The sequence below is a fragment of the Mirounga angustirostris genome, unplaced genomic scaffold (assembly GCF_029215605.1).
Source record: "Mirounga angustirostris isolate CCGP_5_RB_7025 unplaced genomic scaffold, mMirAng1.0.hap1 SCAF_14, whole genome shotgun sequence".
NCBI classification, from domain to species: domain Eukaryota; kingdom Metazoa; phylum Chordata; class Mammalia; order Carnivora; family Phocidae; genus Mirounga; species Mirounga angustirostris.
Genome location: NW_026991722.1, coordinates 8713426 through 8741077, shown reverse-complemented (window position 1 = coordinate 8741077; position 27652 = coordinate 8713426). Strand labels below are relative to the sequence as shown.

The window sequence follows — 27652 nt, the reverse complement described above, 5'->3', positions numbered from 1 at the left end:
ATTTTCTAGGTTGTTGTATTTTATATACTTGTTTCTGTCTTAAATTTCCTAAATATGATATTTATATTTTATATTAGCTATGATTACATTGGAAGCTAGCTAATGCAATACAAAGCCATGCCAAACAGACAGCAAGATAATATGCACAATTTGTTGCAAAGGTCTTTTTTAAAAAGATTTATTTATTTATTTTAAAGAGAGAGAACGGGAGCGGGGAGGAGCAAAGGGAGAGAGAATCCTGAAGCGGATTCTCTGCTGAGCACAGAGCCCATCTTGGGGCTCAGTCCCAGGACCCTGAGATCATGACCTGAGCAGAAATCAAGAGTCAGCTGCTTAATCGACTGAGTCACCCAGGCACCCTGCAAAGTTCTTTTTTAAAGAATTATTTCTTAGGGGAAAAAAAATTAGTAACATTTAAATAGTAAGTTAAACAAATTATTTAAAAATTTAAAATATCAAATACATCATTTTGAATAAAGAATAGAAATATCACCTAATGTAATTTTAAGCAAAAATAAAATATCTAAAAATAATTTCAACATTCCCTTCGGAGACAACTGTCAAAGAGTTGCAAGATTTGCATTATTCTTTTTGGAACATAACGAATTTGGAGGTTTTGCTAAATACGCTAAGTTTCACTTTAAACTAGTAACGTGTAAAACTGTGAAATCAGAGCCCATTCTAAATATCACAGGAATTGCTTTGGCAGTTTCCCAACAACAAAGGAATTTTTTATTATTTCCAACAGAAATTTTACAGATGCATAATGTTTAACATATCAAATTGGTATTTTAGTTTGAAATAGAGGATTTTAAAATATGATTTTTACTTACACTCCTGAAATAGATTTAACTAAAAGAACAATAACCAGAAAAATGAAAATATTGATATGTGCATATCATCACTTGAATAATACAGAAGAGCCAGACTACAGTGGTATTATAAATATTTGGAAATCTTTTTTGTTAGGCCAGGGACTGTGCAATTATAATTAATAAAAATTACTTATAATAATAAAAAATTGGAACAGATTTTTCTGAAGAATTTGTCTATCATACATACACCACTCTCACACATCTATATCTGCACTCAGAATAAGTAGAAAATAGAGAGGCATAGAGAGATAAATACAACCAAATATACTACTTGGGTTATGGTGAAAAGTAAAAAGAGTCATATATATGAAATGCTTAAGAAAATGTTTGATAATTTCTCTTTCTCTGGATTTCACTGTAGATGTCAAACTCTTCAGTTTATCATTTTATTTGCAGAAATTATTCTTATATAGAAAATGATAAATATTACAAAATATATTAGTTGATAAGCACTCAACATACATGTTATCCTCAGATTGATTTCAAATAATAAAACTAAGAAACTTTAAGATTTTAATGCCACTTTATGTGTTCACAATAAGCGCTACTAAACTTAAGGTGCTGTTAACATGGACAGCTTTCCTCATACTATTGTAATTTGCACTGAAAAATGGGAAAGAAAAAGTCTAAATAATTTGTAGACAGTTTTCATTTTTTCAAAAGCAAAACAGTATCTTGATTTTAGTTGTAAAATTTCTTTTTAATAAATACATTTATTAGAATGTCAAAATGTACAAATGAGTATGCCCATTTTTACATATCAATATAGAGAAAAATCATATGTGTTGAATTAAATGTGCTGTAGTGAAGAGCAGCTTCAAATCTTTTGTAATTATAGGTAGCCATGTGCTTTTGAGTAACATTTTAGGAGAGTGAATCTGCACACTATTCTCATCTTCTAATTTTAAGTTATTAAAGGCATTTTTGCATGTCAATTTATGTTTCCTGATACTATTACCTCTTCAAAGGGCCAACTTATACCAGTGAAAACCCAGAATATTTCTCCCTTGTTGGTTTTCAATTTTCCCAAATATCAGCAGAGACAAAAAATAGATTTTTCTGAAAATTAACATTTTTTAGTGAAAATTTCAGTCTTTCAGCTATTTTAAAGTAATCTGTAATTTGTAAAGAAAGTTTTCTCCTGTCCAACCGGTATCAGAATTTTAGAGTAATGACTAATAAACGGAAGCTCTCTTCCATAGTTGTGTCTATAAAATTGTTTTTAGATTTCAGTTAGCTTAAATAAAATAAGCAAAAACAATAAAAGGTAATTATGTTCATTTGTGGCCGTCACCCTGCTTACTCATCTTGTTGGCTTGGTTTGTGATGCCTTTCTTCCTTTTTGGATTGGTTATGTGGTGTTCTTCCTATAAACTAATAGCATGCGTAGCTGTCCCTTGTGATAAGCTTCAAAAAGACCAGATGGTTTTACCTTATGTCAACACATGTAGTTTAAACAAGATAATGTAATATTTCTTACATTTGATTCCTTGAATGGAATGTATTTTTAGTGCCATGGACTCCTTACATGTTAAGATTATCTGAAGCTACACCATGGAATTGAATAACTTTAATCCTATGATTGGCATTTGGATTGAGATTTACGGTTTCTGGTTTCCTCATTTTATATAACTTAACTTTCCAATTAGCCTGACTTTAATTGGTCAATTTTAACATTTTATTTCTTAAATATTGACACTTTGTGTGAGGTTAGAATAAGTTGTGATGGATGGCAATGATAATTGATAATTCGAGGAAGTGTTTTTCATAGTCATATACTGCCTTTCTCTTTTGCTGCGTAACAAATTATACCAAAATTTAGTGGTTTAAAACATCATTTATTGTCTTAGTTTCTGTGGGTTAGAAATCCAGGTGTGGCTTAATTGGGTCTCTGAAGGGACTGCAATGAAAGTCAGCCAGGGCTACAGTGATCTTTAGGCTCAACTTGGGGTGAATCTGCTTTCAAGTTTCCTCAAAATATTGTGGGCAGGATTTAATTTTTCATAAGCTGTTAGTTCGTTGCCTCAGTTCCTGAGCCTCTCTACAGGACAGCTTATAAAGTGGCCCTTGGCTTCATCAGAGTGACCACCAGAGGGGCAGTAGAGAGAGTGCTGCCAAGATGGAAGTCCCACTCTTTTCATAACCTAACTTCCAAAGTGACATTTATCATTTTTGCAATGTTATATTCACTAGAAGCAGGTCTCTAGGGCCGGCCTCAATGAACGGGAGGGAATTACACAAGACTGTGACTACTGAAAGTTGGAGATAACTGGGGGACATTGTAGATGTGTGCCCACTATACTCTTTTTATAGTAATAGTATAAAAACTTGATAAGTACATTGGGAGGAAACGTTCTGAACTGTTTTTCTTTACCATTTTTCTCCAATTTCCTGAGGTTGAGGAAACATTTGAAGTGATAGAATGAAACAGTTATGTGGCTTGAAGTCATGGCCATAATCTTGCTTTTTATTGGCATTTATTTTTCATTGGCAAAACCTGACTGATCACATTGTTACATAGCTACTATCTGTATTTAAAATTTAATGCTGAGTTAAAATGAAAAAATTATATGCTATAATGTTCATGTTACTTAATAACCAGTGCTGAATTCCTAATACAGAATGTCAACAACTTGGAACACCAATTTGAATGACAGTAAATTTTTCACCTGAATCTATGAAATCCACAAGGATGTGGCACATTTTCAAGTGCTGAAAGAAAAGAACTAAAAATCATATACCTGGTGAAATGATCTTCAGGAAATAAAGGGAAATAACTATACCAGTTGAAGGAAAACTAAAGGACATTGTCATTAACAGACCTACCCTTAAAGGAAGTTCTTCAAACAAATGAAATGATAAAAGAAGGAATCTTGGTACATCAGAACACAAGGACAATCAAATGCCAGAAATATTATATATAATAGAATATTTTTATCCTAAGTTTTATAAATCACATTTGATAATTGAAAGAAGAATCACAGGACTATCTTATATTAAAGAAAGTGATATTTAAGAATGGAGGAGGTAGAAGCACCAAAAGGAAATTTTCTTCATTTCACTCAAAGTGGTGAAATATTGATTTCAATAGACTCTGATGTCACATTTGTATATTTTAATTCCCAGAGCAACAAGTATGAAAACTGTACAAAGTGATACACTCAAAAACACTCTAAATGTATCAAGCAGACAATATCTTTAAAAATGTTCAAGTGATCCACATGAAAGGAAAAAAAAGTGACAAACAGGAATGAAATAAGGGAAACAGAAAACACATAATAATATGGCCAATATAAGTTCTAGCATATCAATAATTACCTTAAATGTCAATGGCATAAATTCACCAATTAAAAGACAGCAATTAGCAGGGTGGATAAAACAAAAGAACAAACAAAATAAACAAAACTAGAGAGGTAGACAAACCATGAAAGAGACTCTTAACTATAGAAAACAAACTGAGGGTGGCTGGAGGGGAGGTAGATGGGGGATGGGTTAAATGGATGATGGGAATTAAGGAGTGCAGTTGTTGTGATGAGCACCAGCTGTTGTATGTGAATGATAAATCACTAAATTCTACTCCTGAAACTAATATTACACTGTATGTTAACCAACTAGAATTTAAATAAAAACTTGAAACATTAAAAAAAATGAGCAAACTATATGCTCTTAACAAGAAACTTATTTCAAACTCAATGACATACAGAACTTGAAATTTAAAAATGGGAAAAAATACACCATGCAAGCATTTTTTTTTTTATTATGTTCAGTTAGCCACAGTATAGTACATCATTAGTTTTGGATGTGGTGTTCAGTGATTCATTAGTTACATATAACACCCAGTGCTCATCACAACATGTGCCCTCCTTAGTACCCATCACCCTGGTACCCCAAGCCCCCCCCAAAACCCTCAGTTTGTTTCCCGGGGTCCATAGTTTCTTATGGTTTGTCTCCCTCTCTGATTTGTTAAAATAAAAGCTAGAGTGGCTATATTAATATCAAAGAAGTTACTTAGAGTAAAACAAAACAAAAACACCACAGATCTACAGACAAAGAGGGTACTTCATAATGATAAAAAGCTCAATCCACAAGGAACACATAATGATGCTAAATGAGTACACAGCAAAGTAAAACAGTTTTTAATTGCATGAAGCAAAACCTGATAGAGCTGAAAGGTGAAATTATAGTTGGGAACTTCAAACTCCTCACAGCAACTTATAAGGTAACTAATGAGTCTAGGAAACAAGACCAAAAATCAGTGAAGATAGAGGAGATCTGAATAATACAATCAACCAAAATCATCTAACTGTTGTATATAGAACATTCTACCCCCCAACTGTAGAATATACAGTTCAAGTGCCATGGAATATGTGCCAAGATAAACTGTGTCCTAGGCCAAAACAACTTAATACTTGTCATGCTAAGATTAATACTTAACAATACTTAAACAATGGAATTTATTCAGGATATGTTCTCTTACTATAATGGAATCAACCAGAAATCAACAATAGAAATATTTCTAAAGAAGTAGAAATTAAACAGCACATGTCTAAATAATCCCTGGGTCAATGAGGAATTCTCAAAGGAAATAAAAATTATACATAACTGAATGAAATGAAAGTATAGCATATCAAATATTTAGGAGACAACTAAAGGAATGCAAAGAACAAAATCTGTAGCACTAAATTCTTACATTAGAAACAAGAAAGGGTCTGAAAACAATAATCTAAACTCCTACTTCAAGAAATTAGGAAAAGAAGGGCGCCTGGGTGGCTCAGTTGGTTAAGCGACTGCCTTCGGCTCAGGTCATGATCCTGGAGTCCCGGGATCGAGTCCCGCATCGGGCTCCCTGCTCGGCAGGGAGCCTGCTTCTGCCTCTGACCCTCCCCCCTCTCATGTGCTCTCTCTCTCTCATTCTCTGTCTCAAATAAATAAATAAAATAAAATCTTAAAAAAAAAAAAAAAGAAATTAGGAAAAGAAGACAAAATATACCCAAATAAAGGAGAAAGAAGGAAAGGTAGGAGCAGAGATCAATGAAATCGAAAACAGGAAAATAATAGAGAAAATCATTGAAAACAAAGCTGATTCTTCAAAAAAGAATAAAAACGAGAATATGAATATCTACCAATATTAACAAAAAGAAAAAGAGAGTAGACATAAATCACCAGTGATGATGTCAGGATTATAATAGAGAAATCACTGCAAATCTTGCAGCTACTGAAAGGAAAACAGGTGAATATTGTGAATATCTTTATGATCATAAATTAACAGCCTAGGAGAAATGGACCAATTCCTTGAAACCATAGCTATCAAAACTCAACCAAGGTGAAACAGACAGTAAATTGTCTTACAAACATTAAAGACATTTAAATTTATAATTAAAAGTCTTACAAAAATGAAATTGCCAGACCCATTTGGCTTCACTGGAGGATTCTATCTGTTTTAGTGTATGCAGGCTGCTGTAGCAAAATACCACAAAATGGGTAGCTTATAAACAACAGAAATTTATTTCTCACAGTTCTGGAGTCTGGGAAGTCCATGAACAGGGTACCAGTGTGGTCACATTTTGGCAAGGGCCTTCTTCCTGGTTCATAGCTGGTACCTTCTCACTGTGTCCTCATATGTGGAAGGGTCAGGCATGCTCTCTAGGGCCTCTTTTATAAAGTCACTAATCCCATCCATGAGGGCTCTATCTTCATGACCAAAGCACCTTGCAAAGGCTCCACTTCTTAATACCATCATATCAGGCATTAGGATTTCAACATATGATATTTGGGCAGTGGGGGGTGGGTGGGGAGTGGTCACAAACATTCAGACCATAGCACTACTAAATATTTAAAATATTAACATACTCTTCCTAAAAATTAAAGAGGGCATATTTCCCAATTTATTTTATGAGGCCGTTGTTACTGACAAAGACAGTACAAAAAGAAAAAACTACAGGGCGCCTGGGTGGCTCAGTTGGTTAGGCGACTGCCTTCAGCTCAGGTCATGGTCCTGGGGTCCTGGGATCGAGTCCCGCATCGGGCTCCCGGCTCAGTGGGGAGCCTGCTTCTCCCTCTGACCCTCTCCCCTCTTGTGCTGTTTCTCTGTCTGTCTCTCTTTCTCTCAAATAAATAAATAAATAAATAAAATCTTAAAAAAAAAAAAAAGAAAAAGAAAACTACAGACCATTTACATAAGCACAAGCTTATGTAAAAATCTTCACCAAAATCTTAGCTTGACAAATTCAAAATGTAAACAAACAACTATACACCATGACAAAGAGGAACTTATTTCAGGTATGCAAGGCTGGTTCAACATTTGAAGATCAGCCAATGTAATCTCTCTCAACAAGCAAAAGAATAAAAGTCATTTAATCACATGAATTGATATAGAAAAAGCATTTGGTACAATTCAACAGTCATTCATGATAAAAACTCTCAGCAAGCTAGGAAAGGAGAGGAATGCCTCAACTTGCAATAAAGCATCTAGAAAAAAAACGTACAGTTATCATCATACTTAATATGGAAAGACTGCTTTTCCCCTAAGATTGAGAACATGACAAGAGTGTCTGTTTTCACCATTCTTATTTAACATTACTGGAAGTGCTAGCCACTGCCATAATGCAAGAAAAATAAATAATGAGCATTTAGATCCAAAAGGAAGTTATACAACTATCCCCATTTACAGATGACATGAATATCTACATAGAAAAATCCCAAGGAATCTTCCAACAAAATGAAACTCCAAGAATTAATGAGTTCAGCAAGGTTGAAGGATATAAGAGCACCACACACAAAAAGTCAGTTTATTTCTATACATGTTATAAGCACTAGAAAAGAAAAAAAATATCCTTTATATTCACTCCAAAGAAAATGCAACTTAATAAAACCTGTACAGGCCTATTTGCTGATAATTGCAAAATGCTGATGGAAGAATTCAAGGAAGATCTAAATAAGGCAAGCATACTATGTTCATGTAAATACACTATATCTCCCCAAATTGACATATAGTTTAAATTCAATTCCTATTGAAACCACAATTTTTTTGTATGCACATAGATCAGCTTATTCTCAAATTTATAGAGAAATGCACAAGCTCTAGAATAGCTAAAGCAATCTTGACAAAGAGAAATAAAATGGGAGGAGTTGCCCCCACCAGATAATAAGTCTTACTATATAGCACCGTAATCAAGATACTGGGGTACTTGCAGAAGGGTTGTGATAGCACATAGGTTAATGAAACTGAGTGGGCAGTTCAGAAATAGACCTAGATCATTATGCTTATATCATTTTTAGCAAAGATACAAAAGAAATTCAGTAAAGGAAGGATAGCCTATCAACTGCTCAAGGTGTTGGAGCAATTGGACCTCTATAGACAGGAAACAATCATGTCTTAAACCTTACATGGTGATACAAAAAGAAACTCAAAATGGGTCATTGACTTAACAATAAAACACTATACAACTTTTGGAAAGAAAATGTAGGAGAAAATCTTCAGGATCTAGGTCTAGGTGAGGAATTCTTAGATTGGATACCAAAAGCAAAATCCATAAAGAAATAATGATAAATTGGATAGTTTCTATATTAAAGAAACTGTTGCTATGTGAAAGACCATGTTAAGGGAATGGAAGGAAAAGATACATATTGAGAGAAAATATTTGCAAACCACATTTCTGACAAAAGACTGGGTCTGAAAATGAGACAGTAAAAACGAAAAGTACATTTAGAAAATGGTCAAAAGACATGAACAGTCATTTCACTGAAAGTGATATACATAGAGTATGTAAATACATGACAAAGGTATTCTTAGCTATCAGGGAAATGCAAATTAGAACCACAATGAACTGTGTACTTATCAGAATATCTGAAATTAAAAAAAAAAATTGACAACACTAAATGCAGGAGAAGATGAGAAAATAAAATGGTATAGTTTTTTTGTTGTTGTTGTTGTTGTTTGGAAAACAGGTTGGCAGTTTCTTATAAAACTAAATATTCGATTACTGTAGGACCCAGCAGTTGAACTCATGGACATTTATTCTAGAGAAGTGAAAACTTATGTTCGTGCAAAAACATGTATAGCAACGTTTATAGGTGTTTATTTATAATAGCCAAAACCTGAAAACAGCTCAGATGTCCTTCCACAGGTTAGGAGGTTAAACAGACTATGTGGCATATATGTACCACGGGATTCTCCTCAGCAATAAAAACAAAAACAGAAAAGCAGACTGTTCATATATGCAGCAACTTGGATGATCTCCAGAGTGCTGTGCTGAGTGAATGAAAGAGCCAATACCTAAAGATTACACGGTGAATTGCTCAATTTCTATAATATTTTAGAAATGAGAAAATTTTAGCCATGGAGACAATTTAATGGTTTCCAGGAACTAGGGACAGGGTGGGGGAACATGAAGGATATGGGTTCTGTCTTGACTGTGGTGGTAGATACACAAACCTATACATGTGATAAAATTGTATGGAACAAAATAGACAAACCTAACAAGTCCAAGTGAAATTGGGAAAATCTGATTAAGGTCATTGAATTGTCTTTGGGACATTCTACTATAGTTTTGGAAAATGTTAGTATTGGGTGAAACTGGCTAAAGAGTACATGGGATATCTTGGTATTCTTTCCTACAACTGCATGTGAATTTACAACTTTCTCAATAACGAATTCAGTTATAAACAAACAAAAAACTTAGATTCTAACAATAGTCTTGCTATTGAAATGAATTAAAGCCTCCCAATGTAATTGTATTGGGGGGGACATATCGAGAGATTAAGGAGGAGGGAGAGAGAGAGAGAACGAGAATCACCTAGTCATGATAAGGAAATAAAATGGTTACTATTAATCAAACAAAAATGAAAGTGTGGTCTACTTAAAGTTCTCAGTGGTAAGGTTGGAAATCCACATATGCTGTGAATGTCAGAAATACTGACACATACACACATAACAGTACTTAAGACACATTGCCTCCATCTCAGTGTCTTGACCAGTACTGGCTTCATGGTAAGTATTGTAGTAGAATGTTCTAGTCCAAAAGAGAATTTAGGAATTAAAGCAGATTTACATTTGACTTAGCCTCTTTTTATTTCTGTGGTATTCATTCCATACATTGTAATATGTTTTCTTGTCATATACCTGTGATGCATCATTATCTTACAACATCTAAAATCTACACAGTCTCACCATTACTTATGGTCCTTCTGATGGTTTTTCCAGTGTTCTCCAGCTCCGCCATTTGTTGAGTAATTTGGATGCAAATATATTTAAACTTAGAATTTAATTCAAAATCTCTATTTTGTATATTGTTGGATTGTCATTTGAGTGATTATATCCACATATGCATGCATATATATGTATATGAAAAACTATGCTGTATATATTAGAAAGCATTATAAAGAATTAAAGTATAATCACATACCCTAGATAAAATCAATCTTAAAAATTTACATATTTTTACTGCCATCATAATTGCTTTAAAATTTAGGTAAAAGTATGCTTTCTGTGCAACTTTTGCTACCTTAGTATTTTATCTATATTTTCAACACTGAAAATTGTTACTATTTTACATACATTGGTAGGCAGTATTTTTAAAAATATGCTTTTTTGAGGATAATAAAAAACCCAAGAATTCATCATTGATAAGGCAATGGACTTGAGTATAAAAGTACCCTGATTTCTTGTGTAATATTTAAATCTCCATTGCTTCTGGGTACTCATGTACCATGAGGTACTTAATAGTCAAAAGCATAATCATTTGAAAAGATTGCTGTGGGTTAGGTGAGAAAAGATAGGACAAAGTGTGGGAAAATTACTGTTTTTAAATATATACCTTTCTTATTTTGCTTTTCTCTTGATTTCTCAGTTTTTCTATCTCCAGAATATAAAAAAAAAATTAAAAAAAAACCTCTCAGCTATCTAATATGTGGATTCATTACATTTATTACAAAGATGCTTAGTAAAGATTGGTATTTTAATTTTAGAGTAAAGATATTCCAAAATAGGAGAGACGGTTCCGTTTACTCAATATTAGAGTGAAAATCTCATCTGTCTTTGGGGTAGTTGAATTCCCTGTCTAACTTCTCAAATGTTTTGTGTTATGGAAACCTCAAATGTATTTTGTTAAATTCTTTACCCTAGACTCAAGTGTAATTTAAAGGAAATTCCATCCATATGTTTATAATTTAATATTTTAGGCTGGTTTTTCCTTTTCTTTTTTATATTTGGTGTCCAAGAATTCTCTTGAGCTACTTCTTTCAGGGATCTTTTGGCAAGATTAGACTAAGTCACAAACCAAAAATTTAAGTTTGGAATTCAACATATATCCATAATGTGTAGGTTCTGAACAATACCAATGTTTTCTCATTTTGATTCTAAATGTCAGAGATACAGAGTTGAAGATTACTCTGTGTCACTAAAATGACATTAGAGGACATTGCAAATAATTCTAGTTAATGTTAATGAGTCAATAAATTTTCTTATTCTTAAATATATTTTATTTTGGAACACAGTAGTATTCTTAATAATTCTTTAAAATTTCTTTATCTTACTATTTACTATTTAACAAGAGTGACTGTTCAATGAACTATTTTAACTGCACATCTTCATATACTCAACCATTTCTGTCAAATATTTTCTAAATGTCTAGTCTTTAAATATAGGCAGCGCTTTTTTTCTATCCTAGCATAAACCATGCATAGTAAACATGCATGATTTGGCTGTAGAAATATAATCTTCATATTTGCAAGTGATTATTAATTTATGGTCTGCAGTGGAGCATATTAATTTATGGTCTGCAATCTATGGTCTGAGAACTAGATAATCTATGCAGACACTCTCTATTTTTTGAATCTAAAAAAGACTTTATAAGCATGTGACATGAACCTTGGAAACAATAATGAAACATAGAAATTCATATTCAGAATACATTGAGAATAACTATGATTTTGTCTCAAGTCTTCATTTGCTGGATATAATTGTAGTGAAAACGGATTAAACAGAAAAATGATTTGACATGGAGGAATTATTTTCTGCAATTACTGCTGACATTCCTAAATATACACAAAAGTTTAGCTCAGTCTGCTAAATAATAGTATTAAAATCATATGCAACCCAATTAAAATATATGTGTGTACTGTGTGTGTATATATTTTTAGCGTGTATATACGTATACACACATGTGTATGGTATATATTTTTTGAGGTGACTTGGGAAGGCACTTTAAGGGTACTGAGACTTTTTTTTTTTCAATTTCCCTCTTTTGGACAAGAAATTTAATATCTGTTCATAGAGGAAAGCTGGACTCCAAGAGTATCTTGTTCTGAGGCTAAGAACATGAGAATCATCATGGAGTGTTGGTACCACTACTTTCCTCTGCATCCAGGCCTCCTGGCCTTTGGATTTTTCTTTTATAAGAAACACAAGAAGGTGGTATTGGCTACTAAATTCTGTAGATGGTTTGATGGATTGAAACTAAATTCTTCTTGACCCTCACTCTCCATGAATCAATGGGCATTGAGATCACACACTTTACTGTGTTTGGGTCAGGATATGGATGTTTATCCTGAACATTTGTAAAAGAAACAATTTGATATATTGGCAATAGCTCTGAATTTTGTGATGAAAGATCTGAATCAAGTCCTGTCTCTGCCACTTACTAGTCAGGTATTCTGACATTGGTTCAGGCACCAATACCTACCTAATAGAATTTCTATAAGCATCGTGGAAAATGTACACTAGAAGTGTTTTAAAAATAGATACGTTATACAAATGTAGAGTTACTACATCTGGGGGTTGTGCTTATATTATATTGGTGGCATTTTATCCTTTTCATTTGAACCTTCAGTGCCTCTTAAAATTTAAATATTCAGAATAGGGGAACATATCTGAATCCAAAGATCTGAGGGAAGAGCATTCCACCCACAAGATCCTAAGGCAAGAATAAACATGGCCTCTTCAAAGAACAGGAGGAAAGTCAGCATGACTGGAGCAAAAAGGGAAAGTAAGAAAAGGATGGGCGACAGGAATCAAGGCCAGGGAGTAGGGTTGGTGGCAGATCATGTGAAAGAGACTGTGATTAAGCGTTTTTATTTTATTCTAATTGTAACAGAGGCATTAGCAAGTTGCGAAGAGAGAGTTATGTAATTTTATTAAATTTTTTAAAAAGATTTTTTAACTGCTGCATACCAACAAGACAGAAGTATTAGTAGGCATTTCAGAAGTAGTAATGCTAAAAGGGGTGGTGGTGGTTTTCACAGGATAGAAGCAATGAAGGTGGAAAGAAATACGTGGATCTAGGAAGTCATTTGAAGAAATGAGGTATTAGAACTTGCTGACAAAATGTGGGTCAGAGAGAAACTAGGTTTTTGACTTGAGCTGTTGGACCGATGGTGGCACCATTTGCTGGGATGTTAACAATGGAAAGAAAACAAATTTGCAGCAGGCTGGGGATCAGGAGTGCAATTTTGTAATGTTAAGTTGAGGTGGAGATTTCTTTGGACATCCAAGTGGAAATACAAAGTCACTGTGTGTCTGAAGCTTAGGAGAGGTTAAAGGACTGGAGATAAGAACTTGGCATTCAATGGCAAAGACATTCTATTTCATATTAGCATGCTTTGGACTCTCCAATATTTAGAGAGGAGCAGCAGGGAGAAACAAAGGAGGCCAAGGAAGAGGAGGTAACAGAATAATGAGAAGTATGTGGTGATAAGGAAAAAATGTGACAAATGTGTTTAAAGAGCAAGGAATTTTCAATTGTTGTGGAACATTGTTGAGGTCACATCAGGCAAGGTTAAAAAATGAATATCCAATTTGGCAGTATTAAGGTCATCTGTGATCTTGACAAGTGGGATTTCTGTGGAATGGAGGGTACAGATTTCTAGTTGAAATGGATTGATGAAAGAATGGGATGTGAGGAAATGAAAGCAGTGAAAATAAACAACACATGAGATAAACTGTCTCTTTTGTCATAGGAGCAGAGAAATGGGGGCATTACTTCATGGAGAAGGTGGTGATGATGCAGTCAGTTGCTGAGGGTATACTGAGGGAAATGACCCATACAGAGGGAGAATTCATGTGAGGCCCTTGAAACAACCATGACAAAGCTTTTAATATCCCCATTTTATAGATGAAGAAACTTTCACATAAATTAAGTTTCTAAGGTCACAAGATGATAAATGACAAAGCAAGAAATAGCCAAATTATGGAAAGAATTTGAAGTCATATTTCTGTGATTTCAGAGTCTAATCTCTTTTTCACTATATCACTGGCGTAGGCTGAACAATGCTCCTCGCCTCCTAGAGATGCCCACATCTTAATATCTGGAGCCTGTAATGTGTTACCTCATGGTAAAAGAGATTTTACAGGTGTGGTTAAGGTAAGCATTTTGAGCTGGGGAGATTATCCTGCATTATCTGGATGGGCTCAATATAATTGCAAAGGTCCTTATAGGAGAAGAGAGGAAAATCAGCATTGGCAGTAGGGGATATGATGATGGGTATAAAGAGTTGGAGTGGTCTGATGAAGCGGCCATGAGCCAAGGAATGTAAGGGGCCTCTAGGAGCTGAAAAGGGCCAGAAAATGATCCTCCCCTTAGAGTCTCTAGAAGAAACCAGCCCTGCCCACACTTTGATTTTAGCCCAATGAGATTTATTTTGGGCATCTGAACTTCAAAAGTGTAAGATAATAAAGTTGTGTTGCTTTAGGCCATTAAGTTTGGGTAATTTGCTACAGCAGCAATAGGAAACTAATCTAACACCTTTACTATGTTAGTTAACTCTTTGCAGAATTGTCTGTTGCTCCTTAGTTTGGGTTATATGTGTTTTATCATGGCACTGTCCAATGATTATACTGAATAAACAAATACTAACTTCTATATTTAAAACATTGCTTTACTTGACCATCAAGACAAGGATGACAGGGCACCTGGGTAGCTCAGTTGGTTAAGGGGCTGCCTTCAGCTCAGGTCCTGGAATCCAGCCCTGCATTGCATCTGGCTCTCTGCTCAGCAGGGAGTCTGCTTCTCTCTCTGCCTCTGCCCTCACCACCCCACCCCCCGCTCCTGCGCATGCTCTCCCCCCCCCCCCAAATATATAAATAAAATCTTAAAAAAAAAAAAAGACAAGGACGACAATACTACACAACTTCTTGGGTAGTATATTTGAAACTTCTGAAGATTACTCTGGCAAATATTTTGGATACTAGGCCCTCAGTAGCCCTTGACAGGGAGTAGCTACAAATCTGAGGGCTTCCAAGTTGCCTCTTGAACTCTGGAGTGTGGGTTTCTAAAATCTCATCTTGTCCAGAAAAAAAATTTACCTTGCCCCATCTCTTCTAGATGTTCTCTATAACTTTTGATGAATCAGTAATCTTGTGATTTGGGGGAGTTGAGCTTTTTAAAGACTTCTTTGATCTGATTTATAATTCAAAGGATGAATTTTAATCTCTGCCACCAATATGGTCATAGCTCTTTACCCTGAAAATTAAATTCCAGATCATACATAAGAAATAATGCTTACCAAATAATATCTTGCATGCTTTTATGTGACTGTTGCTTTGCTTTAGTAAGAAGTAAGAGTGAATGAAGCAAAGTATTTGGAAATATTTTGCATAGGTATGGCTCACATACATTATAACATTTCTGCTTCTGATTCCAGTTATTTCTCTTAGCTTTTAGATGTGGGATACATTTTAGCCAATTTGGTTTATTAATATAAAGAATGTACAATTGGGGAAATGAAACAGACTTTAAGAATAGTTTTTTTAATTAAAAATTTTTATAACTGCATTTCAAAAGTAAACGTGACAATCATTTGGACTAAATTCTCCAAACTTCGTTATTAAGCCTGTGAAAACTTTCCAGTCAGCGAACAGAGTAGTTGGCAGCTACACACATTCCGTCAAATGGGTGTGAGAAAATATTACTGAATCATATTGACAGGAAAGGGCTTTCTCTTGCTCAGGGCAAAGTGTAACCAGATCTATGAAGAATTTCTGAGTTAGCCTCATACATTCTTCAGGAACAAGTGTGAATGGGGTAAATGATGTAGGAGTTTTGCTTAGGAAATGCAGAGGAAAACTGGAATAGTTGGTTTCAAACCCTGAAATGGACATAAATATTGGAAAATGTTGATGGATCCGATATTAAAGAAAATCTATAATTTTAACAAATAGCTTTTAAATAACAAAAAATGGAAAGCATAACCCCTCTTCTTTAGCAGTACCTGGTTTGTTGTGAAACTGTGATAGGAATTATTTTATCGGGTAATTCACTTTCACATTATAAATTAATAACAATCATAATTTTGAGTTATTGGCTTTTTGCTCTTCGGGATTTTATTTTTATTTTTTAACTAATATTTATGGGCATAGTTACATTGTCCTCTACATTCTTTAATTTTTATGAAATTATACAAAATGATATTTACATAGTGATGCATATTCCAGATTCAGGGTCACCTGTCCAACTGTAGGATCTTCGACATGACCACATTTTTTCAGTGCTCTTTCCAATAAAACGTGCACTCTGACTGTTAGCCACCTGGAAATAGTAGCAAGATTATTCTTATATGAAAATCAGATTCAGCAGGGCTTTATAGTTCCACAGCTAATACTAACTTCATTTTTGGCATAGTTCTCAACAGATATTTTGGTTTATTTATTTGGCGGTATTAAGTTGGATTAGATTGCATGAGAAAATTGGGATCATTTGTGGTTTTGTTTACTGAAACCTTGAAATTTAAACATAAATATTAGGAAATGCCAAGGAATTCAACAAGTGTCAGGCTTCCATGCAAATAGGTAATAAGTAACATAGGTTTTGTATATATTGTTAGAAGAAACATATTTAAGCTATAAACTCAAATCTTAGATAAAATATCTTTATGTCGCAATATTTGTTCACTGGTGAGACATTTCAGGAATATTTTAAAACAGAACTTGCCCAAACCTGATTGATACCCTAAGTTTACATAAGAATAGTTAAATTATGTTATATCCTCCAAGAAATTCTAAATGATCTGAACCTAAATTGGTAATTGGCAGGCAAAGCATTATAAGAACTTCAAGATGATCAGCCTGCCAGAAAAAAGAAATTTTCATTTTCCAAGCTTCATTACAAGTGATACATTGGCATTTTATAAAATGGAAATGGATTGTGGATTTTTGGATCTTTATTCCTCTATGCATATTCCAAAGAAGTAAAACTGATCACTTTCTATGTCTGACCTTCTAAGGTTTTTATTTTAAATGTTTTGGGGTTTTTTTTTTTTTTATGGGCTTTGTTTTTGTTTTTGTTTTCTTCTTAAAGCATAGAAGACATTGTTATTGTCTGGGAATGGTAGTAATGACATCAAGATATGATGTGGAGAAATTATTCTGAAATAGATTTTTTTTAATTCTTTTTTTTTTTTTAAGATTTTGTTTATTTATTTGACAGAGAGAGACACAGCGAGAGAGGGAACACAAGCGGGGTGGTGGGAGAGGGAGAAGCAGGCCTCCTGCTGAGCAGGGAGCCCGATGCGGGGCTCCATCCCAGGACACCGGGATTATGACCTGAGCCGAAGGCAAACACTTAACCGACTGAGCCACCCAGGCGCCCTGAAATAGATTTTTTTAAAGAAATGGAGTTAATTTTTTTACCATTGAGCATTATCTAAGGAATATATTATTTTTCTCAAATAATTTTTTACTGAAAACCTAGACTAAAGAAGCATCACACATGGCTTCCACAACACTGGGGAAGAGTAAGAGGTTAAAGACTTAGGAAGCAGGGAAGAGTCAGCTAAGAAAAGGGTGGGGCTTATTATATGAATTCCATGCTAATTCTTTAAAATAAAGTTAATTTCTAATTGATCAGATAATGCAATTTATAATTTGATAATGACTGATAGGAAACATAAATATATGTGTTTTAAAAAGTTTTCATTTATGCTTTTACTACGAGGCTTTTGAAAAACAAAAACAGTATCCAAACTGTAAATAACATACAAATTTATTTTATATTATTTACTTGCCTTTTTGTGCAAGTATTTCCTGGCTCAATATGGTTCCAAAATCTCACATTCAGGGCAAATATAGACTATAACTGCTTGTGTAATTTGCCATAGTGTATGGATTTTTTTTTTAAATATAATACTTACTCATGGGCAGAACCTGAGCTTTCCTGCAGTGGTGTGATCTTGCCGTTTGCTGTAATTGTTCACTTACCTTCCTGTTACAACTGGAGTCTTATATTTCCTATTTAGTGTTCTCTTGCAAAACTTTCCTAAGAATATATTTTTTTTCTGCTTTAGACCCATACAGTATACACATTTTTATTATACTAATCACATGTGCATGTTTGATGGGCCACACTTTAAAATACAGTATGATGTTTTACTTTTCTGAATATTAAAAACTGATTTTTCTTTTTCACGTTTGATCAGAGTGTATGGCATCATATCTAAAGTAACAACTGTTCCTTAGCACTATGTTTTAAATCTGTATTAATCTATTTACTCTTTGCTTATGGCTTTTATTAACATTATTGTGTGTGCATTAGCGATCCTTTGCTTCTTAGGGAAAAAAAAAATCCAAGAAGGGTTTCATTTAGAATTCATTTCCTATAGGTTAATGGAAAGCAATAAGTATAAACAATAAAAACAAAAATCCCTTTGGACCCTATTTGATTCTGCCCTGGTAGTATAACTTCTGCCAAAAATGCTTTTATTTCTGGTCCACCTCATTCTTCAGATAATACATCAGACATCTGTCACTTCAGAGAGACTTCTTTACGTATATAGGTATGTGTTGAATCACAATACTGTTTATTTCTTTCGAAGAGAGTTAAACTTTGTGAGTCTTAGTTTGATTTATTGCTTTTGGTTATTAACAAGGTCCCCGGATGGCAGAGTCCATGTCTGTTTTATTCAGTATCACGGAAGAAGCCCAACGTAAACTTTCTGCTCAGATGTCAGGCCTGTAAGGGATGGAAAGAGTCAAGCATAGGTCCCACTAACTGATAACCTGAAGGATGAGAAACCAAGGGGAGGTGAGCATGAGGAGAGAGGGGAAAGTCTCTTGCTTAGCAATCTGATCGCTCAAAGGAGAAAGTTGAGGGGAGTTTTGTGCAGGGAATGGGCACATCAGGGTGACCGAAGCAAGGGGCATGGAAGCAGGATGATAGAGAGGAGGCTGTGGGGATTTACAAGCCCCAAATTTGCAGTTCGTTTAGGCTATGATGAGATGAAATTCACTCAAAGCACAATATCAGGATCACTTAACTAATTGTGGTGTGATTTAGTGGGAGATATTGGAGCATAAACATAGCCCAAATGGAAATCTGCCAAATATATTTCTGAAATAACCTAAAAGATGATTTTGCTATTGTGTGTATAGGTATTTTGAAGTTGTAGGCTTTTGATACGGGGAGGCAGTGGCTCTGGATTCAGATTTCCTTATTTCCCAAACTGGGTCGGCCCCTTCTAAGTGTATGACTTGGGCTGGTTATGTTAGATCCCTAAGCTTGGTTTCTTCTAGGATGGAGATAATAATAGTAGCACTGACTATTTCACTGAATAATATGAATATGATATAGAAATTGATTATACCTTTATTACATGAAATGAAGAGCTTTTTGGTAAATCTCATTTATCTGTTGCTATCCTTGTTTTTTTTTAAGTATACCATCTCTCTTTTAAAAGAGAGAAAAGAAACTGAAGAAAAATGATACAGTAGTCCAAAGTGATATATTAGTGACTTATATATCACTGAAGAAAACTGTCACCTTGCCTAAGAGACAGCCTGGGCCAGCCAGTCTATGGCATTTTTCCATTTAATGGTCACAAGAACTAACTGAAGTACAATGATATTTCTGTCTTCCCTTACAGATAAGGATAATGAGTCAAAGGCAATTTATGTAATTTGTCCAAGATCCATCTATGTGGGAAGTGACAGAATCAGAGCTTGAATCAATATAATCTGGAACTCAATGTCTTATACATTAAACTTCTCTTTCATGAAAAATAATGTTTAGTAGTAGTATTTATAGAGTAGACCCACCATATTTCATTTATTTGGTTATGTATGACATTAAAAATACTTGCAGTCATCAGGGTAGCCTGATTGTATGAACATTTTAATGCTTTATTGAAGTGTAGTAGATACAAAGTATTGCACATATTTAATGTATATAATTTGATGAGTTAGAGCGTAGACATGCACCTGTGAGCCCATCACCACAATCAAAGTAATAAATATATCCACCACCTTCAAGAGTTTCCTTGTGCCCCCTCCCTCCTTTTTGTGGTAAGGACAATGCAGAATTCAGAGTAAGAAACCAAAGAGTCAATAGCATTAAAATATTTTCTCATGGATCAAAGGCTTTGTGCTATAACCAGGGACAAATACTTTCACAGTCATTGAAATAAGACATGAGGAACCCATTTACACTTGCTTGGGAAACACTTTAGAACAGGAAAAACTATTCAAGTTCAAGGACTGAATGATTAAACCCAACTCAATTTTGTTTAGTCAGATGTGAAAAAATCCATAGTTAATTGGTAGGCAAGGTCTCCACATACCAGAATCCAATTATAGAGTCTTCAAAACAATAGTGAAATAAAAGTTAATGAAACATTTTTAAAGACATTATGATTTTATGATACTGATTTATTTTGAAAATGGCAAGGATAAATTTAAATTTAATATGATAAAATAAGTTTTCTGTTTTTATTTTGGAATTCCAGCCAAAGGAAATATCAGAAATATCATTAAATAGTGAATAATGAATATATACATATATATATACACACACATATATAGGTATAATTATATGTGAACATATACATAAAATACATGGTGTGCTTCTAAGAGTTCCTTATTTACTTTATAATATTTGTCTTGGTTTACTAATAGTCCTAGAAATTTGGCCAGCTATGTTATCATTGCCCTCTGAATTGCAGTAAATGTAGGGAACAATTGCTCCAAATCAGCACTAATTCAAATGCGCTTGGACATGTACCAATGCTAACAAAAATAATTACAACCATGAATCTACATTATTATAAGTGTTATAAAAAGGAGTGAATTGGTTTGGCACCTCTACAGAACACTTGTTAAAATGTGTTTTTTCTTACAACTCGAAAGTGATATACATTTAATTTTTTTTTTTTTCAGTAAAGACTTACTTTGTAAGTTAGCATATAAAGAATTATTCTGGGGGCGCCTGGGTGGCTCAGTTGGTTAAGCAGCCGACTCTTTGATTTTGACTCAGGTCATGATCTCAGGGTCCTGGGATCAAGCCCCGTACCAAGCTCTGTGCCCAGAGGGCAGTCTGCTTGAGAATTCTCTCTCTCTCTTCTTCTGCCCCTCCCCCTATTTGTGTTCTCCTTCTCTCTAAAATAAATAAATAAATAAATCTTAAAAAGAGAAAAACACTCATTTTTTAAGTTGTTAGTATAATGAAACCCCTTCAGTTAATTAAATGGATGGTTTGTAAGGAGACAATTTATGATCTGTAACTGTATAAAAGCAAATAAAAAATGAGAGGAATTAATGTCATGTACGTTAAGTGCTATTTATACCAATAAATCTTATTTGATAATAAAAATGGGTAATCTTATAAAATCACAGAGCTTTATTAATGTGCAGATTAACCTGCATGTTTTAAGTGTTTATTTTAAAGAAAAGGGTCTACTTGCTGTCATCGATATAGCTATGTTGAATAAAGTAATGGGTATACATACTGATAAGTAGGTCTGCTTTTACCAATTAGTCTTTGTTATTTATATGGAAAGTGGCTTGTAATTCCTTTACAAAGCTTTGAAATTGCTAAGACTCCTCAGAGTTATCTATGCCAGGAAGCCTTTTCGTTTCTAGGAGACAGTTCATCACTTCTTGAGCAGTGCTCCTTACAGTTCCTCCTACATACCTTAGCAACTTAGCACTGACTTGACACATAATATGTACTAAAAAAGATTGATGGAATAAATAAATGTATTTTACAGTGTGAATATGTATTTTTAATTTTTATGTGCTTGTCTCATCCACTGAACTACAAAATTTTTAAGACAAACACCATGTCTTATTCATAAAAATTTTCCTAAATTTATCATAATATTAACCATGGGATGAAAATACTTCATGTATCAGTCTGATGTCATTTTGACTGCAAGTGACAGAAAACTCAACAACCACACCTTAAATAAAGTTAGGTAATCATTCTCACATGGCAAGAAAACCAGAGGTATGCATTCTAGATTTCATGCCACAACTCAGTCATTAAATCAGGCTCTTTTCCTCTTTCTGTTCCACCATTTTAAATATACGGTGGCTGTTACACTTGCCTTCTTCCAGAATCATGTCTTGGTTTAGGCAGGAAGAAAGCAGAAGAAAAGACGTTCTCATCTTGTGGTTTTTTTCATGTTTTTCAGTTTGGAAACTTTCCCAGCAGATTTCCCCTGAAATCTCAGCCAGAACCAGTTACTCTGCTGACTTGAGACTAGTGAATGGTCAGTGAAGTGGAGGCCATCGTGGAAGAGTTAGACCAATTAGGATTTAGCCCCTGGGATTAGAATAGGGGCTTATGCTCCCAGAGATCAGTAGATTCTGCCTTCCACTTAAACAGGTTGTGCTTGAGTTAGCAGGGAAAAGAGGATCACTGAGTAGTTAATGGACAATATGTATTATAGTAAATATTACCTGAAAAGAATTGGATTTGTTACATGTCATATGCTATTCCCAGTTGCATCTTTATATTTTTATTTGTATTCATTTGGCAAAATGTAATATCAATTTCTGTTTTTTTGAGGATAATTACAAATACATAAGTTCTTCCATACTTTTAGTTACAGTGGAAAGGAAAATATGCAATATTTAAAGACACATTGTTTTCATTAACCTTGTTTTTCAAATGTAGGTCTTGCTGTTATAATTGCAAGGAAAACTCAAATGTTAATTATGTTCTCTGTCTTTTCTTAGACCTGAAAAGATAAATATGAATTTAGATTCCATCCATCAGTTAATTGAGGAAACACAAATCTTCCAGATGCCGCAGTCATCAATAAAACCACCTTGTGACATGGTAGCACCTGCTTCCCCCCCCAGGGACACTTGTCATTCCTGTTTGCCACTTCAGGGGTGGCAATTACATGCCACTCACAACGTCTGTGTGCACTCATGCAACACCAATGAGTGGAATATTTGTGAAGAGCTTCGCCTGCGGGAACTTGAGGAAGTCAAGGCCAGAGCTGCCCAGATGGAGAAGACCATGCGGTGGTGGTCAGACTGCACTGCCAATTGGAGAGAAAAGTGGAGCAAAGTTCGGGCCGAAAGGAACAGCGCCAGGGAGGAGGGAAGACAGCTCAGAATAAAATTAGAGATGACAATGAAAGAATTGAGTGCATTGAAAAAGAAACAAAGTTTGCCACATCAAAAGGTGTTAGAAACCACCCAGGACCTGAAGCATCCTAGTTTCATAGAAGTGCCCTCTGCACCAGGAGACCAGTTTCAAATTGGTTCACAAACATGTAAGTCTATCAGAGAATGTCTGGTGAGAAGAGAATTTTCTACAAAGGACAACACAGATAGTAAGGTAAGAAAAGAACTCGGCAGAAGAATCCAGAGATTCTGATCATATTTGAATGCCGTATATACAGCATTGGGGAGGAAGGGGAAAATGACAAACCCAGTGGTGACTACATATGTTTGCTTGGGCTGCCATAACTAGGTACCACAGAGTGGATGGCTTCAGCAACAGAAACTTATTTTCTCATAGTTCTAGAGGCCAGAAGGGTGAGATCAAGGTATTGGCAGGTTTGGTTTCTTTGGAGACCTCTCCTTGGCCTAGAAATGGTCATCTTCACCCTGCCTTCACGTCATCTTTTCTCTGTGTTTATCTCCAAATTTCCTTGTAGAGAAACCATCTCTAGGCCCACCATCATGACCTCATTTTAACTTGATGACCTCTTTAAAGACCTTACACCAAACACAGTGTCATTCTAAGGTACTGGGGGCAGGGTAAGACACAATTCAGTAGCCCATATTATTGATCTTAGTAATAGTTTTAAGAAAAAGTAACTCAGCATTTTTTATGTGAAAATAAATTATTTAGAGAGATTTCTCTCCATTTACCCTAATTATGACAATAATAATAAATTATTCTTATAGTAGTTTAAACATTTCCCAAGGTTTGGGACTTTGGCCTCACAATTAATTCCTATAAAATGGGTACCATCAGCAAATACCTTTATGGAATGCTTCACATTATCCACTCTTGAAATTTCTTGGTATTATTGGAATCTTGAAGTTTTTGAGAATTCTGCACAAAATAAACTTTTTAAAAACTTTATTTTATATAGCAGTTCATAATATTATTTATCCATTTTTTTTAACCTGGTAAATACTGTTAACAACCCATGGAACATACTTTCAGAAACTTTGGGAATTCATTTTATCTCTTTAAATAATATCAGTTATTATTGTTACTCCTTTCTATTTAATTCCACCTCTAAAAGTTTATAGCATATCTTGCTCCTCTATAATTCCATCTAAAATTTTAAGTCTTTCTTTTTTTTTTTTTTTTAAAGATTTTTTTTTTTATTTATTTATTTGACAGAGACAGAGACAGCAAGAGCAGGAACACAAGCAGGGGGAGTGGGAGAGGGAGAAGCAGGCTTCCCGCTGAGCCAGGAGCCCGATGTGGGACTCGATCCCAGGACCCTGGGATCATGACCTGAGCCGAAGGCAGTCGCTTAACCAACTGAGCCACCCAGGCGCCCAAAAAATTTTAAGTCTTTCTATGATGTATGGGATTTATCGTCGATATAACCTAGATTCCATTGTAAATTAAAAATTTTCAAAGACTGAAATGTATTTCACTATAATGTAGGACATAGAAGAAAAAAAAAATCTTGAGGAATGCAAGTTAAAGTTCAGTCATATACCTCTTACAGACTGATAAAGAAATGAAAATAGGAATTTGATGCTGAATCATAACATTTATTTCCTTCCAAAAATATGTTTTCTTCATGATTTTTCTGCACTGGATTTAAAAATTAACAATAGTTGTTTTATTTTTTTTTTTCTTTTCAGGAAGAAGTTTTGATTATTGACCAGTTAAGATTAAATGAGGAGATGAAACTCAATCTTAACTCTCCTGATTCATTCAAGAATAGTGGTTCTGACAGCTGTACACTGAAATCTGCATTAAGACTGCAGGCAATGACCCTGCCTTTGGAGAGTGAAGTGCCTGAAATTACAGCTTTGCAGGTTCATCTGGATGAGTTCCAAAAAATTTTATGGAAAGAAAGAGAGTAAGTGTTAATCATTGTCTCCTTTAACCAAGTCTGATTTTCAAACTTATTTAAGTTAAGTCTAACAAACAGGCCATTTGATAATTGACCCATGATTAATCATTAAGTACTAATATTTAAAAAAATGAGTTTGATTTATATTCATTTTTTGAATTTTTTAAAATATCAAATATTTAATATGTAAATATTAAATCACACACTACTGCAAAGGCAGTGGGCCAAATAGGAAATCCAACAGCAAATCAAAATATGTCTCAACACATAAGAAAAAGAAAACACAATATTCTAAAATCTGTGGGATGCAGCAAAAGCAGATGTTAGAATGAAATTTATGCTATAAATTCTGTTTTAAGAAAAAAAGTTCAAATAAACAATGTTACACCACAAGGAACTAGAAAAAGGAAGGAACTTAGCTGAAATTTAGTAGAGGAAGAAACTAACAAAGAAAAATCAGAATTAAATAAAATAGAGACCAGAATAAATAATAACATAACATTGAAAAGTAGTGACCAATTTTTTTTAAAAAAATAAAATAAACAAAATTGGCAATGCTTTAACTAAGAAAAAAGAGAGAAGATTCAAAAACCAAAAAGAAATGGAGAAGAAAATAATACAACAGATAACCACAGAAATATAGAATGTGATAAAATGTTACCATAAGCAAACTTAGAAAAATAACCCAGATAATTCCTAAAAATGCACAAGTTACCAATATTGAATCATGAATCTTGAATCCATGAAGTAGGAAATCTTCTTAGACCAATAACAAGAATGAAAGTTGAATTAGGAATCAAAAATCTCCCAACACAGAAAAGCCAAAGACCACATGGTTTCATTGGTGAATTCTACCAAAAATTAAAAAAAAAAAAAGAAATTAATGACAATTTTATCAAAATCTCACAAATCTTACAAATAATTCCCCTAGGAGTAGAGGAAATATATTCAAAATCATTCCATGAGGCCATTACTACCCTGATACCAATGCAGGACAAAAACAATACAAGAACAGAAAAATTCTAGTTTGCCCAATATAAGTATTGCTACTCTGACTTTCTTTTGACATCCATTTGCATGATAAATATTTCTCTATCCCGTCACTTTCAATCTGCATGTGTCTTTAGGTCTAAAATGAGTCTCTTATAGGCAGCATATAGATGGGTTTGTTTTTTTAATCTATTCTGACACCCTGTCTCTTTTGATTGGAGCATTTATTCCATTTACATTGAAAGTTGTTATTGATAGATATGTATTTATTGCCGTTTGGACCCTTACAACAGAGATAAAAGAATTAAGAATCAGAGATGAAGAATGCAATAAACGAGATTGGAAACAGGCATGATGCAATGAACAACAGGCTGGCAGAAGCAGGGGAATGATTTAGTGACCTAGAAGACAAAATAATGGAAAATAATGAGGCTGAACAAGAGAGAGAAAGAAGAATTATACAACATGAGAATAGACTTAGGGAATCAGTGACTCTATCAAATGTAGTAATATTCATATTATTGGAGTCCCAAAAGAAGAAGAGAAAGAAAATGGAACAGAAAATTTATTTCAAGAAATAATAGTGGAAAACTTCCCTAATCTGGGGAAGGAAACAGTCATCCAGATCCAGGAGGCACAGAGAGCTCCCATGAAAATCAACAAAAGCAGGCCAACACCAAGACATATTGTAATTACATTTGCAAAATATAATGATGAAAAAATATTAAAAGCAGCAAGACAAAAGAAGTCCTTAACTTACAAGGGAAAACCCATAAGGCTAGCTGGAGACTTCTCAACAAACTTGGCAAGCCAGCAGGGAGTGGCATGATATATTCAAAGTGCTGAATGGGAAGAATCTGCAGCCAAGATACTCTATCCAGCAAAGCTATCACCAGAATGTAAGGAAAGATAAAGAGTTTCCCAGACAAAAACTAAAGAAGCTCATGACCACTAAACCAGCCCTGCAAGAAATATTAAAGGGGACTCTTGAGTGTTAAGGAGAGATGAAAAGGGACAAAGATAAGAAAGGATCAGAGGAAATCTCCAGAAACAATGACAAAACAAGTCAATTTTTAAATTTTGTAGAGTAATTTATAGATTGTTAGTTTTTAGTTTCTATCATTCTTTTATTATAGCCTTGTTCTCATCATCTCTGGCAGATTCACCTTAATTATAATCACTAATGCATATGGCTAGAATAGCCAGTGGATTTTCTAATTTTTACAGCGTTAGTAGACTTCAGCAAGTCAATAAAAATGAAAAAATGTGTCAATATTTATAAGGGGCAATTCACAATTTGTGAGTTATTGATTGCAGAAAAACATGCTTTATTCATTGATCATTTGTGGTATAGAGCAAAGAGCACTAGACTTGAGATTAAATGACCTGGATATGCTCCTTGGTTCTGACATATTCAGCTACATGATACTGGGTTAGCCAAGACTGTGCTGTTGTGTCCTTTGTAAAAATATGGATAGTGGTACCTATATTCCAGTTATCGACTGTTTTATGACAAAACT

The 27652-nt window shown here is 34.2% G+C and overlaps 1 protein-coding gene across 7 annotated transcripts in view; it reads left to right on the top strand.

Annotated features, from left to right (window-relative positions):
* The window catches only part of CCDC102B (coiled-coil domain containing 102B), a 198220-nt gene that overhangs the window by 70724 nt on the left and 99844 nt on the right, over positions 1-27652 (top strand). For all 7 annotated transcript variants that reach the window (XR_010407357.1, XM_064578039.1, XM_045886572.2 and 4 more), the window contains 2 exons: positions 22816-23428; positions 24928-25148. Coding sequence is in view for 6 of the 7 variants with exons in the window: in XM_064578039.1 (XP_064434109.1) it covers positions 22816-23428; positions 24928-25148 (834 nt within the window). In the remaining variant the exon portion in view is untranslated. The remainder of the gene's footprint in view (positions 1-22815; positions 23429-24927; positions 25149-27652) is intronic.